This window comes from Papio anubis, chromosome 20 (assembly GCF_008728515.1).
Source record: "Papio anubis isolate 15944 chromosome 20, Panubis1.0, whole genome shotgun sequence".
Taxonomy (NCBI): domain Eukaryota; kingdom Metazoa; phylum Chordata; class Mammalia; order Primates; family Cercopithecidae; genus Papio; species Papio anubis.
In genome coordinates this window covers 6,329,898-6,349,958 of record NC_044995.1, presented here as the reverse complement: position 1 = coordinate 6,349,958, position 20,061 = coordinate 6,329,898, and the positions used below count along the sequence as shown (strand labels likewise).

The window sequence follows — 20,061 nt, the reverse complement described above, 5'->3', positions numbered from 1 at the left end:
CAACTCAAAAAAATGGCATACTATTTTTATTAATAGTATAGTCTACCTGTCTGCTATACCTGCATACTTTTTTCCTGTATTTTTGACTGATATTCTTTGATTGCCTTCATAATGGAGATTTTCTTTTTTTTTTTTTTTTGAGACAGAGTCTTGCTCGGTCACCCAGGCTAGAGTGCTGTGCTGTGATCTTGGCTCACTTCAACCTCTGCCTCCTGGGTTCAAGTGATTCTCCTGCCTCAGCCTCTGGAGTAGTTGGGACTATAGGTGTGCACCACCACGCCTGGCTAATTTTTGTACTTTTAGTAGAGACGAGGTTTCACCATGTTGACCAGGCTGGTCTTGAACTCCTGACCTCAGGTGATCCACCGCCTCAACCTCCCAAAGTGCTTGGGATTACAGATGTGAACCACCACACCTGGCCAATATTGGAGAATAATTTTATAATATAATTTTTATAGATAGACTAGAAAGAGAAGCCTGTATTTCTTCGGGCATGGGAGGTTGACATTTGTTTTGATCATTGATAGCTTAAGAAACTGTCTTTATTCTCACAACACATTAATCAGAATGTGACCATTTGTTAAGGTCATTGTTAAATTGTGGGAAACTATTATGAAATTTATTTCATAAATGAGCAGTAACAATGCAGGTTATTTCCACACATTGCTTGGACCTCTGCTGGGCATCTGGAAAGTGGGCCCTGGAAGGGAGGGCATTGAAGATTGAGCTTCATTAGCCTGATGGTGGCAAATTTGCTTCTGTAGCTCCTTAACAGGATGAGGCTTTAGCAGGGCCTTGTGTTTCACCGCCATCCCACAAGACCCTCCGGTCCATCAAGACCCAAACTGGACTGTGCTGTGTCCCAAGAATCTTCTTAACATAAGAGTGCTTCAGCTCTCTCATGTTCTGACCCTCCACTCAATTTGGGTCAAAGAAAAATTTTTTTTCCAGCACTTTTGAACTTCTTTTTTTTTTTTTTGCAAGGTTTCACTCTGTTGCCCAGGTTGGAATGCTGTGGTGCAATCATGGCTCACAGCAACCTCAAACTCCTGGGCTCAAGGAATCCTCCTATTTCAGTGCTCCAGAGAAGCTCAGACTATAGGTGTGTCACCACACCAGCTAATAGCTTTTATTTTTTCTAGGGATGGGGTCTTGCTATGTTGCCCAGGCTGGTCTCAGACTCCTGGGCTCAAACAATCCTTCAGCGTCCCAAAGTGTTGGGATTAGAGGCATGAGTTACTGTGCCTGGTCACTTTGAACATTTAAAATCAAATTTAAAATTATGTATTTCCAGAATGTTTCATGGTTTTTGGGTGGAGGGTGGTTCTGACATCTCACCTCATCACCAGGACAAGCCCTCCTCTCTCTTTTCTTTCTGCATTCACCCCCCTGAGGATCTCACTCATGACTGAAACATCATTTGAGGGTGATCACCTCCAGATCCCCAGCTGGACAAGCCTCGCATCGTCTGGGGGCCTCAGTATCTTCACCTGCGGCGTCCAGTGGGGGTGGGAGCAGGATGGCCTCCCAGCCCCCGCCCCACCCAGACAGCACGTGATGCCCAAGTTCTCCTTCTGTCTACAGCCACAGCTCTCACTCACCCACTGGCTTCCTGTTGGGGCTTCTTCAGCCCCACCCCACATTTGGGGCATTTCCTTCCCTGACAGAGGGACCTGGGACCGGGCTGGGGCCCTGGCGGATGGAGACATGCTGCCCCTGCTGCTGCTGCCCCTGCTGTGGGGGGGTGAGTGAGCTGAGGGAGGAGGGACAGGTACGGGGGTGAGAAGGTGGGGCTGGAACTGCAGCTGAGCCTCTGTGCCCCCCCCACCCCCAGGGTCCCTGCAGGAGGAGCCAGGGTACAAGCTGCAAGTGCAGAAGTCGGTGACGGTGCAGGAGGGTCTGTGCGTCCTCGTGCCCTGCTCCTTCTCTTACCCCTGGAATTCCTGGTACTCCCCTCCCCCACTCTACGTCTACTGGTTCCGGGACGGGGAGAACCAATACTTTGCTGAGCCTGTGGCCACAAACAACCCAGACAGACAAGTGAAGTCAGAGACCCAGCGCCGATTCCGCCTCCTTGGGGATGTCTCGAAGAAGAACTGCTCCTTGAGCATCGGAGATGCCAGAATGGGGGACACGGGAAGCTATTCTTTCCGCGTGGAGAGAGGAAGGAATGTAAAATATACCTACCTTCAGAATAAGCTGAACTTGGAGGTGACAGGTATGGCAGGGGCCTTGGAGAGGACCCTGGGACGTGGAGACCCCCGTGTGAGAACAGGGACAGGACCTGGGCAGGGGCGGTTGGAGGAGGTGTAGGACTTGGGGCAGGTCGGGGCCTGAGGCCTGGCCACTCTCGGGGTCACACCGTACATCTTCAAGCCCCTGGGGCCCAGGTATCTCCCTGTCTCCTCCTCAGCCCTGACAGAGAAACCCGACGTCCACTTTCTGGAGCCTCTGGAGTCCGGCCGCCTCACAAGGCTGAGCTGTAGCCTTCCAGGATCCTGTGAAGCGGGACGACCTCTCACATTCTCCTGGACGGGGGATGCCCTCAGCCCCCTGGACCCAGAAACCACCCGGTCCTCGGAGCTCACCCTCACCCCGAGGCCCGAGGACCATGGCACCAACCTCACCTGTCATGTGAAACGCCAAGGAGCTCAGGTGACCACGGAGAGAACTGTCCAGCTCAACGTCTCCTGTGAGTGGTGCTGGGGACACAGCTGGGTCCCCAAGGGCAGTGGGATTAAAGGGTGTGTGTGTGTGTGTGTGTGTGTGTGTGTGTGTGTAAGAGAGAAAGAAAACAATAACTTGAGAAGCCTTGTGCATGGATCTGAGCCTTGGGATCTGGGAGAGAGTGAGCCAGGACAGCCTTCCCCACTTGGTGGGTTTCTGTGGCTCCTCTTTGGGTACCTACTGGGCCCATGCCGGTCTCCTCACTCCTGAAGCCAAGGTTATATCTTTTTAATCGGATGCTCCTGGAACATCTGCATCTTCAGGATAAGCACAGGTAGGAAGACCATTCATCCATCTCTGGAAGCTGGGATACCTCTCGGTCTGTCTCTGAGCAGATGTACAGGTCAGGCGGATGGATCGGTTGGGGCAAAGATGGGGATTACTGTCTTCTGGCTTCCACCTTCATAATGTGAACCGTATTGCGGGCGCATGCACCTGCGCCTTTATCTTGCTGCGCTTTTACTCCGCGTACCTGTGCACCTGCCTTTATTACTTGCTCCACGTACTGCGCTTTGCTCCACGTACTGCCTTTTATGCGCGCGCACTCACGTGCACCGCGCACATTACACCCGGCTCACCGGATAAATGTTGATGCTGCGGTTCTTCAGTCGCCAGTGCAATCGCCATCATATCTTGATGCCATAACCTTGCGCCAGTCCGCGGTCATTGCGCGGTCGGCATAACATTGCCATGATGCGGTCGCCATCCATCAGCGATGCGGTGCTGCCTGAATCCACGCTGATGCTGTTGTCTTCATTGCTGATCATGGTCACGGTCGCCATTGCTGATCATCGCGTTCGGTCGCTTGCGCATCGTGTCATGCTGGGTCACGCTGATCTGCTCAATCCTCGCTGGTATGGGTCTTTATGGTCTTCGCCTGCTGTTCGCCTGCCGCGATCTGCCGGTGCTGGTCATGCACCGCACTTTCACTTTTTACATGCATACCGCCTGCACACAGGTGCACACTCATGCACTCTGCTCCAAGCGGTGAACAGACTTTAGACCCCTCCCATCTCCCATCCCTCCTGTGGTCTGGTTCTTCCCACAGTCACCAAGGACCAATCCATGTCCCTCTCATCTCAGTCAGCCTAGCTCTGTGGTTCTTCTCCTCTCACCCTTCCACTCCTGCGTTCTCAGTCTATGTCCTGCCACACTATGGGACTGTATTTCCCAATGCCACAGGGGGCTCTCTGTCCTCTTTCCACCGCAGTCCAGGCATGTACCAGTGAGATATTGAGCCTCCTCTGGAGACATGAGACTCAGACAGTTTTGGTCAGTTTCCTGAGTGTGCAAAGGCCAAGCGTTTGAACCGGGATGGAACCAAGCCAGCATGGCCAGGGGAGGAGAGGGAGATGTCATCTGGATCCTGGGAAGGAGGGAAGAATAGGGACTGTCAGCCTCCCTGACCCCATCTCTCTCTCCCCAAAGCCCTAGAGATCCTGCAAAACACCTCGACGCTTCTGGTCCTGGAGGGCCAGGCTCTGCGGCTGCTCTGTGAAGCTCCCAGCAACCCCCCTGCACACCTGAGCTGGTTCCAGGCATCCTCTGCCCCGAACGCCACCCCCATCACCGATACTGGGATATTGGAGCTTCCTCGAGTAGAGTTTGCAAAAGAAGGAGTCTTTACCTGCCGCGCTCAGCACCCGCTGGGCTCCCTGCACATTTTTCTGAATCTCTCAGTTTACTGTGAGTGTGGGGGCAGCTGGAGCAGGAACTGTACGGTATTAAAGAGGGAAGAGGCTCCCTGCTGAGCCCTGTCCTCCCTCCCCACAGCCCTCCCACAGCTGCTGGGCCCCTCCTGCTCCTGGGAGGCTGAGAGTCTGCACTGCAGCTGCTCCTTTCGAGCCTGGCCGGCTCCCTCCCTGTGCTGGTGGCTTGGGGAGAAGCCACTGGAGGGGAACAGCAGCCAGGGCTCATTCAAGGTCAACTTCAGCTCAGCCGGGCCCTGGGCCAACAGCTCCCTGATCCTCCACGGTGGGCTCACCTCTGGCCTCAAAGTCAGCTGCAAGGGCTGGAACATCAATGGGTCCCAGAGCGGCTCTGTCGTGCTGCTGCAAGGTCAGGGGGCGTATTGCAGAGGGCAGGGGCCTGAGGGGAGGGGCGTGGATCCCAGAGTGATGGATGGCAGGAGAGAGAGGCTGGACTGGTGGTGGGGAGGACAAGGTTCTTCATCTCCTGTCTGAGCAGGGCCCTGGAGCAAGTTGCCCAGCAGGTGGGAGGAGAAGAGTCTGAGTGCTGAGAGTGAGTTATTGCATGCCCCTCTTTTCTGCAGGGAGACTGAACCTCAGGACAGGAGTGGTTCCTGCAGCCCTTGGTGGTGCTGGTGTCATGGCCCTGCTCTGTATCTGTCTGTGCCTCATCTTCTTTTTAATGTAAGTCTTGGTCCCAGGGAAGGTACAGGTTGGTGTTCGTAGGGAGTAGGAGAGACTGAATGTCAGAAATGCAGAGCTAAGGCCAGAGGTGGTAAAGTGTGCTCATAGTTTCATATGCTCAGGAGTCCGAGGCAGGGGGATAGCTTGATCATAGAGGCTGAGGCTGCAGTGAGCCGGGATTGTGCCACTGCACTCCATCCTGGGCCACAGAGCGAAAGACCCTGTCTTAAAAGAAAAACCAAACCAAACCAAAAGCAGAACTGAGTAGATCCAAAGAGGTGTTCTTTCTTTCTTTCTTTCTTTCTTTCTTTCTTTCTTTCTTTCTTTCTTTCTTTCTTTCTTTCTTTCTTTCTTTCTTTCTTTCTTTCTTCCTTCCTTCCTTCCTTCCTTCCTTCCTTCCTTCCTTCCTTCCTTCCTTCCTTCCTTTTCTTTCTTCTTTCTCTCTTTCTTTCTTTCTTTCTTTCTCTCTTTCTTTCTTCCTTCCTTCCTTCCTTCTTTCCTTCCTTCCTTCCTCTCTTCCTTCCTTCCTTCCTTTCTCTCTTTCTTCCTTCCTTCCTTCCTTCCTTCCTTCCTTCCTTCTAATAGCTTTATTGAGATACACACTTTGTACAATTCATCCACTGAAAGTGTACGAGTCAATGGCTTTAAGTATATTGACAGAGTTGTGCATCTGTCACCAAAACCAATTATAGAACTGTTTCATTAGCCTAAAGTGAAAAACGAAGACCTAAAGAAACCTTGCACCCCTTAGCTATCACTCCCGCTTCTTTCCCCCAGCCCTAACCTATTCTCTGTCTCTGTGGATTTGTCTGCCCCGAAGCTGCAGCTGTACTTCATGTGAATGGAATCATGCGATATGTGGTCCTTTGTGGCTGACTTCTTTCACTCAGCATAATGTTTTCAAGGTTCATCCATGTTGTAGCATGCATCGATACTTTATTCCATTTTGTTTCCAAATAATATTCCATTGTATAAATGAAACACATTTGATTTGTCTGTTCAGCCATTGATGGGCATTTGGGTTGCCTCTGCTTCTTGGCTATGATGCATAACACTGCTATGACCATTCCTACCATGGTTTTGTGTGTAAGAGGGGGTCTATATGATGGAAATTCAGTCCGTGGCACCCTGACCAAATCCCTGGTTATCCAGGAGGATGAAGCCCTCATTCCCATGTCAGGAAGGTCTCCGAGTGCAGTTCCAGGGCCTGGATGACTTCACTGTCATTTTCACCATCTTAACACGGGATGGGGCAGCCTGCAAACCTGTACCTGGGTGGTCCCAGCTGCACTGTACTGGTTTCTTTCCTTAGAGTGAAAGTCCGCAGGAAGCAAACAGCTGGGAGACCAGAAAAAATGGATGATGAAGACCCCATTATGGGTACCGTCTCCTGGGTGAGTGGCTTGGGAATCTTCTCTTGTGCATGTCCACTCAGAAAGTCCAGGCTGAGCTCCTCAGCGTTCCACCAAACCCACTCCTCCCTCGTCTCCTGGGAGTTCTCGTCTCTCCTGTTCTCCCCCTTCATATCCCAGATCCAGGAAATCATTATGTCCCATTCAACCTTCTTTGTTTGTCTGTTTGTTTGTTTTTGAGACGGAGTTTCACTCTTGTTACCCAGGCTGGAGTGCAATGGTGCAATCTTGGCTCACTGCAACCTCCTCCTCCCAGGTTGAAGCGATTCTCCTGCCTCAGCCTCCCAAGTAGCTGGGATTACAGGTGCACACCACGACGTGCGGCTAATTTTTGTATTTTTAGTAGAGACGGGGTTGTGCCATGTTAGTCAGGCAGGTCTTGAACTCCTGACCTCAGGTGATCTGCCTGCCTCGGCCTCCCAAAGTGCTGGGATTACAGGCATGAGCCACTGAGCCCAGCCACCAACCTTCTTTCTAAAAGTAAAACTTACTTGTCCTCTGCTCATCTTCCATCCCCACCTCTACTGACCACAGAGCCTGCCTCGCCTCCTCCCTGCCTCCATCTCTCATCCCAAACTTCAGGCTGCCAGGACCATCGCCCCAAAACTATTACTTCTCAGGCAGCCTGGAGTTGTTGTTGTTTGTTCCCGTCGCTTAGAGAATCAGGCCCGTGTTCCTTGCCCCACACCAGGTGGCCACTGCAGCCTGTTTCCTGACCTCCGATCCTGCCCCGTGGCCTGGCCACACTGGCCTTCTGTCTCCACACAGACCTGCTGTCCTACAACTTAGAGCCCTCGCAAGTACAGTTTCTTCCACCCTTCCTTCCCCATTTCCACAAGACTACCTCATCCAATCCTTCCAGCTGTAATCTCAGTATCTGTTACTCTAGTCATTTCCCCTCCTTTTGACATCTACCCCTTCTCTTCTGTGTTTACAGCCCTATACGCATCCCTGTCCCCATCACACATCACCACTGCCTTTACCTGTCTCCACCCCCCTCATCATATCTGTGGAATTCTTTTTTATTTTTATTTTTTGGAGACGGAGTCTTCCTCTGTCACCCAGGCTGGAGTGCAGTGGTGCGATCTCGGCTCACTGCAACCTCTGCCTCCCAGGCTCAAGCAATTCTCCTGTCTCAGCCTCCCAAGTAGCTGGGATTACAGGCATGTGCCACCACACCCGGCTAATTTTTGTATTTTTAGTAGAAACGGGGTTTCACCATGTTGGCCAGGCTGGCCTTGAACTCCTGACTTCAGGTAATCTGCCTGCCTCAGCCTCCCAAAGTGCTGGGATTACAGGTGTGAACTACCGCGCCCGGCCAATATCTGTGGAATTCCTGAAGGACAGGGGCTGGGGCTTCTTTAGCCCCTGCAGTTTTTTCTCACACTGTTTCTGTCCAGCATGTCTCCTCTCCTCTTTTATAAAATTGATCTAGTGTTGCCCTGAATGGAATTATCCAAAATGCTTAGTTCATGACCAAGCTATAATCACTGGAACAAGCATCAATTACTTTTACTTTTTCATTTTTGTTCATAATATGATAAATAACTGCGAACCCACCATCCAACCTAAGACCTAACACCTTGGTGATAACTTATATCCACCCGTGTTGCTCCCTGATCCATTCCCAGTAACCACTGTTGTGAATCTTGTCTTCCTACTGTTGTCACATATATGTAGACTTAACATATGCCACTATTTCGTTTTAATTGTTTATGAATCTACAGAGGGTATCATGTTCCATGCACACTTCTCCGACTTGCTTTGTAGATTCAACATTGTATTGTGATTCATCCATGCTGTATGAAGTTGCAGTTGTATTCATTTTTCCTGCTTATAATATCTATATTTTTTGAGACAGGGTCTGACTCCATTGCCCAGGCTGGAATGCAGTGGTGCGATCTCGGCTCATTGCAACCTCCGCCTCCCGGGTTCAAGCAACTCTCCTGCCTCAGCCTCCTGAGTAGCTGGGATTACAGGCGCGTACCACCATGCAAGGCTCATTTTTGTATTTTTAGTAGCGATGGGGTTTCACCATGTTGGCCAGGCTAGTCTTGATCCACCCGCCTTGACCTCCCAAAGTGCTGGGATTATAGGTGTGACCACTTATAATGTTATATTTTATGATTGTATCTATCACCTAAGCTCATATTGATGCACACTTGGGTTTTTCCATTTGAGCCATTCTGAACATTCTTATCCCTGTCTCATTGTATTAACACGCGAGAGCTTTTCTTTAGCATTACCTAAAGATTGAGTAGCCGCATCGCTGGACATGTGAATGGGCATCTTTACAAGGTCATGAAAAACGGCTTTCCAAAGCAATTACATCCATTTATACTCTCATCTATGCCTAGGAAGTCTTGTTGTTCTGTAATCTCTTCAGCCCTTGCTTTTCTCAGTTTTCTCAATTTTGGAGGCTATTTTACTATCTCACTATGGTACTGATTTGCATTTCCTTGGTTACCAATGAAGATGAAAAATCTCTCTCTGTTTTCGTCCTCTATAAAACGCCTGGCCACATCTGGATCCCATTTTCCTATTGGGTGTTTGACTTTTTCTTATTGAATTTGCTTTATACATCTTTACACTATTTTTCTCATTATATGTGTCGTAAATATAAATATATTCTCCCAATGTGTAGCTTGTCTTCACTTCTTAAAGTGATCTTCAATGAACATAAGTTCCTAGTTGTAATATAATCATATTCACAAATCCTCTCTTTTCTATTGAGTACCCTTTGGATCTCATTAAAAAAAATTTCACCCATCCTAAGATTAGAAAGATACTCAAATATAGTTTCTACTAAAAGTTTTATGCTTTTCTTTTTAATTTTTTTATTTTTAATTTTGTGGATACATATTAGGTGTATATATTTATGGGGTACATGAAGTGTTTGAATACAGGCATGCAGTGTGAAATAAACACATCATGAAGAATGGGGTACCCATCCCCTCAAGCATTGATCCACTGAGTTGCAAACAATCCAGAAGTCACCTAAGTGTCCATCAATAGATGAATAGATAAAGGAAATGTGGTGCATATACACAATGGAGTACTATTCAGCCAAAAAAGGAATGAGATCCAGTCATTTGCAACAACATGGATGGAACTGGAGATCATTATGTTAAGTGACATAAGCCAGGCACACAAAGACAAACATTGCATGTTCTCACATATTTGTGGGATCTAAGAATAAAAAAAAATTGAAGTGATGGACATAGAGAGTATGCTTTTCTTTTGACATTTAAGTGCTCACCCTATCTGGGGTTGACTTTTGTGTGTGGTGTATAGTGTTGATCCAGATACGTTTCTCCTTCATTTCTGAATAGTCCTTCTCCCTTCTCCATTGAGCTACATGCCAATTCTGCCACGTATTAAAATTCTGTATTTTGTGGGTCTCTTTCTGTGGTCTCTGTTCTATTCCAATAGTCAATTTTACTGTCCCTGAGTCATCACTGTCTATAAATTCAAAAATAAGTCCTGATATCAAGTACATCAAAACCCCTTCCTTAATCTCCTTCAATAGTATCTTGACCATTCTTGATCCTTTTTTTTTCACTTAAATATTAGAATCAGGTTGTCAAGGCTGGGCATGGTGGCTCACGCCTGTAATCCCAGCACTTTGGGAGGCCAGGGCAGGTGGATCACGAGGTCAGGAGATCAAGACCATCCTGGTTAACATGGTGAAACCCGGTCTCTACTAAAGATACAAAAAATAATTAGCCGGGCATGGTGGCAGCGCCTGTAGTCCCAGCTACTCAGGAGGCTGAGGCAGGAGAATGGTGTGAACCCAGGAGGCGGAACTTGCAGTAAGCCAAGATTGCGCCGCTGCACTCCAGCCTGGGTGACAGAGTGAGATTCCGTCTCAAAAAAAAAAAAAAAGAATCAGGTTGTCAAATTCCAAAAAATGCATTGAATCTATAGCTCAATCTGGAAAAATTTTACTTGTTTAGAAATTCATGCCTTCTTATCCTTGAGAGTAGGTCTTTCTCTCTCTATTCCTTTAAATCTTTTTAAGTGTTTTTAAGAGATAATGTAGTTTCTTCACACAGGTCTTACACATCTTTTGTTATTTTTCTTCCTAAATACCAGTTTTTGTGGTTATTGTAAATGCTATCTTTTTAAAAGTGCATTTTCTGATTCCTTATCACAGTGCAGAATGAAAGTATTTTAAAAATATAAGAGGGGTTGATTTTTTTTTGTAATTAAAAAATATCACAAGTTGGTCTTGCATGTGTCCTTTAGAATCTTTTTGCTTCAGTAGCTGGAGAATTCTTAGATCTTATTTATAAGCCTGCTGATCTCTTCTTTTTCAGAAATATAGATACCATCTGAAAAATTAGTGATATTCCTATTTTTAGCTGTCATGGCTTGCTGAATCAAAGCAGCTGGGTTTGATGCAAGTGTAATGCTATTTTCTTCAAGAATCAACTCATCCTTTTGGGCTTCAGGTACTGAGCAAGAAATGCCTGTCCTCATGTATACTCTGCAGATGTGTTTTTCTTCTAAGGGATGTCAGATTTCAACAACTGACCCACTGCCCTGAATAATCACTTTGATGAGGAAGTGAGGACACGCAAACCTCCTCTGGCAACGGAAGTCCATGTAACACCTCAGACTGTGGGCAGTTCATGACTATGGATGGTTCGAATAGAAGCCAGTTACTTTTCATTTCCTCACCGTTTGGCAACACCGAACTTCTCCTTTTCCTTTCCCACGTTGATGGGGTTGAATTTCTCGGCTGGGTTCCTCGAGGGGCTTCACTATAACTGTGCATCTCTTCATAGTGACACCCACCGCTTCTGGGGTGTCAGTTCTCTGGATTTAGAGGATTGTCTTAATTCTCTTGGTAAATGCAGCAAGTAAAACTCAATTACATTTTTAATTGATTTCATTTCCTTTCAACTTGCTAAGCTCCCTTATTAGTTCAAATAACTTGTTATAGAAACTGAAGTATTTTAAATAAATTTTTTTCACTTAAAAAAAATCACAAATTAGGCCAGGTTTGGTAGCTCATGCCTGTAATCCCAGAACTTTGGGAGGCTGAGACAGGAGGATCTCTTGAGGCCAGGAGTTCAAGGCCAAGGAATAACATAGTGAGACCTCCATCTCTAGAAAAAGAAAAAAATCACACATTGGTCTTGGGTATTATTTAGAATCTTTTGGGATTTCAAATTAGATGATTATATCATATGCAAAGTAATAACATCTTATTTCTTCCTTTTGTCCTAAGCACTTCTTTCCCTTTTCTTGTTTCAACATGCTGGGTGAAAAAGTTGAGTACACATAGTGTCATGGTGTCATGTCAAAGTTGAGTAGACATAGTGACCATGGGCATTTTTGCTACTGCTGATTTTGAAGGAAATGTACCCAGTATCCAGCCACTTGGTTTTGTGAACTTTCATCAGGTTAAGGAAGCTCCTTTCTATCATCTGTTGTATTTTTTGAATGCATCTACTAATAGGATTTTTTCCTACTTAATCTCTTACCGTGGGGAATGACAAAGATTTTTCTAATATGAAACTACTCCTGCATTCCTGGGAGAAAAGCATATTGTACATAGCATTTTATTTTTTTTAATACTCCAGTAGGTTCAATTTGATCATCTTTTGCTCAGCACTTTTGCATCTATATGCATGGGTCAAATACACTTGTCATTTTCCTTTTTCCTCCTGTTTCTTTTGTTTGGGCATCAAGATAAGATTGAGAAACTGGGGACTAGTCTCTCTTTTTCTATTGTCTGGAAGAGTGTGTAAAACTGAAATGACTTGTTTCCTCGATGATTGATAGATGTCACTTATCAAACTACCTGGGCCTGGTGGTGTCACTATGTGCAATTTTCCTAATTTAATCATTTTATGTATTCTTCAGCGAGCTTTATTCTAGAGACATGTTCATTTCATCTAAGTTTTACATATTTTTTTTTGACAAAAGGATATAGGTGGCATTCTCTTGTCTTTATGTTATTTGTTTTGGTCGAGATTACTTCCCCTTTTGGAAATATTCCTAACATTGGTTATTTGTGACTTCTTTCTTTTTTTTTCCAGCTAAATCTTGTTAATTGCTTTCCCTATTTTATTATCAGTTTCATGGAACCAACTTTTGGGATTGTGGAATTTTCTCACTGTATCTTTGTTTTCTATTTTATTGATTTTTACTCTCATTTTCTCAGCACCTTCCTTCTACTTGTTTTGGTTTATTCTGATGATCTTTGATAAATTTTTAAGCTGGATACTTACCTTCTTAGTGTATATATTTTCATTCTCTATAAAACATAGTTAGGGATAAATTTCTCTCAGAATTTCATTTTTATTCCCTTCCACAAATTTTGATATATATTATTTGAATATCATTCAGTTGTGGATATTGTTAAAACAACATTGTGATTTCTTCTTTGAATCTTAAATTATTTGGGATTAAAAATTCCAAAGGTATGAAGATTTTAAACATCTTTCATAATTAAATTCTAAGTAGATGCTTTTTGGTCAGAATACATGGTTTTATGATATTTATTTTTAAAATTTGTTGAGACTTGATCTGTGGCCTGTATACAATGAATTTTTGTAAATGTTTTCCGTGTGCTTAAGAATAATGTATATTTTTAGCCGGGCACAGTGGCTCATGACTGTAATCCCAGCACTTTGGGAGGCTGAGGTGGGTGGATCACAAGGTCAAGAGTTCAAGACCAGCCTGGCCAATATGGTGAAACCCCGTCTCTACTAAAAATATAAAAATTACCTGGGCATGGTGGGTGGTGGCAGGTACCTGTAGTCCCAGTTACTCAGGAGGCTGAGGCAGGAGGATCACTTGAACCCAGGAGGCAGAAGTTGCAGTGACCCGAGATCGCACGCGCCACTGCACTCCAGCCTGGGTGACAATGTATATTTTTTATTTCTTAAACTAACAGGCCAGTGTGTTAATTGTAATGTTCAAACCCAAATCTTTAGATGTAGATAGATCTTCCCAACCTGTCAATACTTGAGAGAGGTGTGTTGAAATCTGACATTATGATAATGTATTTGTCAATTTCTTACTGTAGTTCTATCAGTTGTGTTTCTTATATTTGATGTACTTTTAAATTAAAAGCATATATTTTAGAAAAGCATTATTATCTTCTCAGTGAACTGAACATTTTATCAAACATAGTAATTCTTTCTCTTCTTTCTCTTCATAGTGGTGCTTTTTGTTTTTTTTTTCTTCTTTCTTCTTCTTTTTTTTAGACAGAGTCTCACTCTGTTACCCAGGCTGCAGTGCAGTAGCATGATCTTGGCTCCCTGCAACTTCCACCTCCTGGGTTCAAGCAATTCTCCTGCTTCAGCCTCCCTAGTAGCTGGGATTACAGGTGCCCACCACCACGCCCAGGTAATTTTTGTATTTTTAGTGGAGACACGGTTTCATTATGTTGACCAGGCTGGTCTTGAACTCCTGCGCTCAAGTGATCTACCCACCTCATCCTCCCAAAGTGCTGGGATTATAGACATGAGCCACTGTGCCCGGCTCATAATGATGCTTTTTGCTTTAAAGTCTGTTTGATTGGATTTTTTTTTTTTTTTTTTTAGCCAGGGTCTCACTCTTTCACGCAGGCTGGAATGAACTGGCATATGGATCTTAATATAGCTACTCTAGTTTCTTATTGATTAGTTAGATGCCTGATACTTTTTCATTTTCTCCCATCCTCACAACATTTTATGTATTTGTGCTCTAGCAGTGATTTTTGTAAACAGTATATAACCAGGTTTTAAAAAATCCAATTTGACATCCCTTGTTGAGTTTACTGGCATTTATTGTGGTTACTGACATATGTGAATTTCTTTCTACTATTTTACCTTTTACTTTCACTTAGTTCCACTTTTTCAATATTTAGTTTTTCTCCTTTCTTACTTAGAAGCTTAATATCTTGCCAGGCACGGTGATGCACATCTGTAATTCCAGCTACTTGGGAGGGTGAGGTAGGAGGATCGCTTGAGCCCAGGAGTTTGAATCTAGTCTGAGCAACATAGCAAGACTCTCATCTCAAAAAAAAAAAAAAAAAATTAATATCTCTGTCTTACATCTAACAAAAAGAATTTTGGTGTGCTTTTATATCTCTTGGCCTCTCTTCCTTCAACTTCTTACAATGTTGGTATTTTCTATAGATGTGCAGTTTTTGTTCTGTGTTACTATGAACATACTTAGCAATTTTCTATTATTTGATTTTTTTTTTTTTTTTTTTTTGAGACGGAGTCTTGCTCTGTCGCCCAGGCTGGAGTGCAGTGGCCGGATCTCAGCTCACTGCAAGCTCCGCCTCCTGGGTTTACGCCATTCTCCTGCCTCAGCCTCCCGAGTAGCTGGGACTACAGGCGCCCGCCACGTCGCCCGGCTAGTTTTTTATATTTTTTAGTAGAGACGGGGTTTCACCGTGTTAGCCAGGATGGTCTCGATCTCCCGACCTCGTGATCCGCCCGTCTCGGCCTCCCAAAGTGCTGGGATTACAGGCTTGAGCCACCGCGCCCGGCCCTATTATTTGATTTTTTAAAAAAAATACACAACTACACATTTTGCTGAGGTATTTTGTTACCTTTCTATCTCATACTTACCACAGACTTTCTGTTTTTCTTTCTCTTTATCTCTTTGTATTTGAATTCTTCCTCCCAATGGGTTTTCAATTTGGGTTCCTCAAGGCCTCTGAAGATTTATATGCCTGGAAATATATTTTATCCCCTTACATTTGAATTTTATTTGGCAGGATATACATTCTAAAATTAAAGTGATTTTCCTTCTGTGCTTTAAACTTCACCCCACTGTTTCTTGCATTTAGTACTGCTGTCAAGAAATCTTACGCCGGCCAGGTCCGGTGGTTCACGCCTGTAATCCCAGCACTTTGGGAGGCCAAGGTGGGTGGATCTCTTGAGGTCAGGAGTTCCAGACCAGCCTGGCCAACATGGTGAAACCCCATCTCTACTAAAAATAAAAAATAGCCGGGCGTGGTGGTGGGCACCTTTAAGTCCAGCTACTCAGGAGGCTGAGGCAGGAGAATCACTTGAACCCAGGAGGCAGAGGCTGTAGTGAGCCAAAATCACGCCACTGCACTCCAGCCTGGGCAACAGAGCTAGACTCCGTCTCAGAAAAAAAAAAAAAAAAAAAAATTGACATCTTACGTCATTATTAATCTCACATACTTGTAGGTAATCCACTCATTTTCCCTGGAAACTTTTATAATTTTCTCTTTGGTTCTGATATTCTTAAGATTCACTATCCTGTATCTAGGCATGGGATGCCCTGCATCTTTTTTTCTTGCACTTCTGGGGCTCTTTCAGCTGAGATGTTTCATCTTTCTTCAACTCTGGAAATTTTATTTCCACTATTTTTTTTTTTCAAATATTTCTTCCTTTTCTATTTCTTTTCTTTCTTATTTGAAAACTATTATTATCTAAATATTAAAGTGTTCTTTTTTTTTTTTTTTTGACAGTCTCACTCTGTTGCCCAGGCTGGAGTGCAGTGGCACAATCTCGGCTCACTGCAATCTCTGCCTCCTGGGTTCAAGTGAATCTCGTGCCTCCGCCTCGAGAAATGGTGCATGAAATCACACCACTGCACTCCAGCCTGGATGACAGAGTGAAACTCTGTCTCAAAAAGAAAATTTCTGAGCTTCTGTTTGAAGACTCATATTGCTTTCAACATACTTTTCCACAGTGTGATGGGTAGGGATATGGGTGAAGGTGGGAGAGGAAAGAAATTGCTTCTTGTGTCTGGGTACCATCTTTGCCATCTTTTGGACTTAGGATCGGCTCCATTTTGTTCTCTTTCTTGGAACCTAGGTCCAGGATGAGAATTGCCATCTCTTTTCTGGTTTGCACATAAGATACCTTGTAACATATGCTGAAGGTATACATTTGCTTCATCTATAATCTACTCCTCCTGCCTAGGTCAGGGTCTATGTCTGATTTCTCACACGGTACGTGCCCAGAACCTGAAAGAGAGGAGACAGAGCTGGGTTCGAATCCTGGCCTCACCATGTATTAGATGAATAACCCTGAGCAAGTTACTTAACCTCTCTCTACCTCAGTTTCCCTGTGTGTAAGGTGGGGATAATTAGGATATCTTTTATACTGTTGTGGGTTTTTTTGTGACGATTCAGTGTGATTAGTAAGTCCCCAATATGGTCTAATCAGTCATAGTATTACAAAATTTTGAAAGAATGAGTGAATAGTTGAGTTCACAGGAAATGTATATGGACAGGTGGGGCCGGGATTTGAACCCAGCCCTGTCTGCCCTGTGCCAGGTCCTGGACACGTACAGTGTGAGAAATCAGACATAGACCCTGACCTAAGCAGCCTATGGCCTGCTAGGAGGAGTGGATTATAAAAGGATGAATTGATAAATGTTACATCAGCCCAACTTCCCCGTGGGAACCATTTATTGTATTTTCCTCTTATTTTGGTGTTGAGGCCTCTTTCTGGGGATTGGCCATAAACTCTAGCCTTGCCTTGAATGGGAACCCCAGGGATTTGGCCATATGTTCACAGTGTAACTTTCACAGAATACTCCTTTATCCTGGCACACCGCCTACTGCCTAAGTGCCCGGCCTGTGACCAGCAGTCCCTCTCATAGCAAACTTGTTTATCCTGGCAGATGTCCTTGCAGCTCTCATATGACCTGTGTCCAGTTTATTCCTACCAAGACAGCTATTCTCTAGGAGAGCCCTGACCAGAAAAGAAGTCAGGTTCAGGTCTGTCGGGTGGGTGGGGCACAGAGGAGACAACACAACAAAACACATGAAATAACAGAGGCAGTTTATTACTCACAGGTCCCAGAGAGAAGATGGCACAACAAGCCTTGAAGGGCAAATGGAAAGGAGGGAACTGACCAGGACACAAGTACTCATCCAGTGGGTAGGGAGCGAGAGAGAGAGAGAGAGAAAAAAAAAAGGACCCATGAGCCAAAGCCTTAATAGAGTCCAGGGCATAACCCAAGCAGGCTTCCCACAGGGAATATTAACTGGGGGTTTAGAGCTAGCAGATAGGAATTCTGTGGAGTCACACTGTGACTGAGATGTGGCTGCCACAGTATATCTGTGCAGCCTATGAGGGACACAGGAGTCAGGAGGTAAGTCAAGAATGTTGTAGCTGTAAGTCCCATAGGGAACTGGTCACAAGGAGGTGGTTGTATCAGGCAGACATCTGGATTAACCACCTTGGGGAACTGGGAGGAGGTGGAGTATTGGAAATTGTGTCCAGGTGACTAAGCCCTGCTTCTGGCATGAGACGTTCCAACTTAGGTTCAAAATAAATCCCAAGGCAACATATAAATATAAGAACTCATTATTCTATGCTGCCTCTTTATTCCTACTGTGACACCTTTCCTTCCCCTTTACTCAGGATTCCAGGAAGAAGCCCTGGCCAGACAGCCCCGGAGACCAAGCATCTCCTGCTGGGGATACCCCTCCCTTGGGAGAACAACAGGAGCTCCATTATGCCTCCCTCAGCTTTTCTGAGATGAAGTCGAGGGAGCCTAAGGACCAGGAGGCCCCAAGCACCACGGAGTACTCAGAGGTCAAGACAAACAAGTGAGGACTCCCCCAGAGCTCAGTCCTGGCTGGAGGAACCACAGCCTGTCTGGGGGGAAGGACAAGTCAGGGACCACTTGCTGAAGCAGGAAGAGCCCTTGTGACGATGTTAACATTAACTGATATGTAAGTGCTCCAAGCAGAGCAGAAAGAAGATAGATGATGGAATTGGAGAAGTGGGCTCAAACCTAGGCCCTGGCACTGCCATCAAGCAATTCACTGCATCCCTCTGTGCCTCAGTTTCCCATTCTGTAAATCAGAGATCATGCATGTTACCTCAAAGGTTGTTGTGACCATTAAAGAAAGCAACACATGGAAATCAACCAACACAGGTCCTGGCACAGGGCATGTGCTCAGTGCTTGCTGGTCTCTCTTCCTTGAATAGGAAGGTCCTGTTGGCAAATTCTCTCAAGGCTGGGGATTACCGGGTACAAAAACCAGGGCAGCAATATGTTGGTATCACTCCCCTTCCCAGAACTTTTCAAAGACTCCCTAGGAGAGACCAGCCCTCAGCCTGGCACTTGGTTCATGATGTGGGATCTTACATCCTTGCCAGGGTCATATCTTTGCCCACTTTTACCTGCAATCCTTGCATCATATTCCATTGGCTCCAGTCCTTCATTTTTGAGACCCACAGGAATCCTTCCAACAGCCAAAGAGTTGAGTCTAACTCTTTCCTGCCCAAACCCATTCATGGCCCCCTGGCCTTAGACAACACATCACAAGCACCTCCCCTGTCACTTAAGGTCCTTCATGACCTCCCTGCTATCTATTTATTTATACTTTCCTCTTGGCCAACCCTTTCTTAAGCCTTTCATGCTGGTTCATACAACACTTTCTTTGCAATTTGAGATTTATCCCCCTGGAAGTCATGCTTCCTTGCTTTCATCTGGCTTACACTATCTTTTCCTCCAAACATGAGTTCATGGGTGGTCTTGGGTTGAAAGAGTGGACTGGAGAAAGAAATTATACACTCCCTCCTCTGAAATTGAACTAATTAATTTTTTAAAATGCTAAACCAAAAGCAGCTAAAAATTTGCCGGTTACTTATCTAGGTTTCTCCAAACCCAGATAAATGACGATGTTAGAAACTTTAGCAAGTGGCCATGAGGAAATGAATGGATAATTCCAGTGGAGTACTGGGAGGACACTGATTCTCAATATCTACCACCCAAACCTCGTTTTCATCACTGTAAAGAAGTTGAATTGTGACTACTGTTTTGGTTATGACAGGTTAGATAATTTTGATCAAGCCTTGTGTTGAAAATAATAAAATCTTTTGGGGAAAAAATGAGAGTAGAAAAAGAATACTTCCCTTAAATAGTATAGAATGCCTGAAAATAAAATGGGAACTTAGTAGGCCAAAATTCTGGGGAAAGCCTGAACCCAGAGAAGTAAGCAGAATCACTAAGCCAAAATTCCCAAGGGCATTTGCTCATATTGAAAAAGGGAGCTTTGGTTCTGTGGTCTTGCATGTGGCTCTGGAAATGAAGGTCAAATCTATGGCCCAGTGAAAGGTTGGGAATGTCAAAAGAGACCATCTCCACATTGGGTTTTTGTCAAGGTAAGGCTGAATCAAAGAAAACTGAAGACAAGGAAAAAAATCTGAACAGCTACCAGAGAAAAAGGATCGCCTTCAAAAGAAAAGTCATTTAATTGACAGCTGAATTATCAGTAGCAACTTGGAGAGTAGAAGGCGGCAAATACGATTTCTAACATCAATTTGTAATCTATACTCAGTAAAGTCAACTCAAAAATGAGAGCAATAATGATCTTTCAGAGCAAGTAAATGGGGGAACTTTAATACAAACAAAAGATAATTTAGAATTCCTGACAAACACAACGGCTAAGTACGAAGGTAAGCGTATTTTACATGTCCTAATATCCATATATTATCCAGGAGGAGAGAGAGGTTTTCATTTACTAAAGACTTTGATAGGTTAATTATGCATGCTGTAAATTTGTATCATGATGGCTAAAAGAACAGAATCATAATATATAA

General features: G+C 44.8%; 1 protein-coding gene across 3 annotated transcripts; it reads left to right on the top strand.

Moving 5' to 3' along the window:
• Positions 1 to 1,599: 1,599 nt before the first annotated feature.
• SIGLEC5 (sialic acid binding Ig like lectin 5) lies at positions 1,600 to 18,417 on the top strand. Of its 3 annotated transcripts, XR_004180233.1 has the most exons (9): positions 1,601 to 1,744; positions 1,835 to 2,218; positions 2,414 to 2,692; positions 4,156 to 4,413; positions 4,501 to 4,785; positions 5,000 to 5,099; positions 6,412 to 6,493; positions 10,831 to 10,965; positions 17,872 to 17,952. XR_004180233.1 is itself a non-coding variant. In XM_031659244.1 (8 exons), exons 1-8 carry the CDS (start codon positions 1,708 to 1,710, stop codon positions 18,061 to 18,063), a joined length of 1,617 nt encoding a protein of 538 aa, XP_031515104.1. In that variant the 5' UTR covers positions 1,601 to 1,707; the 3' UTR covers positions 18,064 to 18,417. The 3 variants fall into 3 exon arrangements, 2 of the variants coding, with proteins under 2 accessions (XP_031515105.1, XP_031515104.1); XM_031659244.1 differs by lacking the exon at positions 10,831 to 10,965 and having other exon boundaries at positions 17,872 to 18,417; XM_031659245.1 differs by lacking the exons at positions 6,412 to 6,493; positions 10,831 to 10,965 and having other exon boundaries at positions 1,600 to 1,744; positions 17,872 to 18,417.
• The last annotated feature ends 1,644 nt before the right edge of the window (positions 18,418 to 20,061 follow it).

What these genes read in the sequence shown, in the direction of transcription:
- SIGLEC5 (XM_031659244.1), top strand. Translation starts at nt 1,708, where the DNA reads ATGCTGCCCCTGCTGCTGCTGCCCCTGCTGTGGGGGG. An exon ending in TCTGAATCTCTCAGTTTACT is followed by an intron (nt 4,414 to 4,500) that starts GTGAGTGTGGGG and finishes CCCTCCCCACAG; the next exon opens with CCCTCCCACAGCTGCTGGGC. An exon ending in CTCTGTCGTGCTGCTGCAAG is followed by an intron (nt 4,786 to 4,999) that starts GTCAGGGGGCGT and finishes TCTTTTCTGCAG; the next exon opens with GGAGACTGAACCTCAGGACA.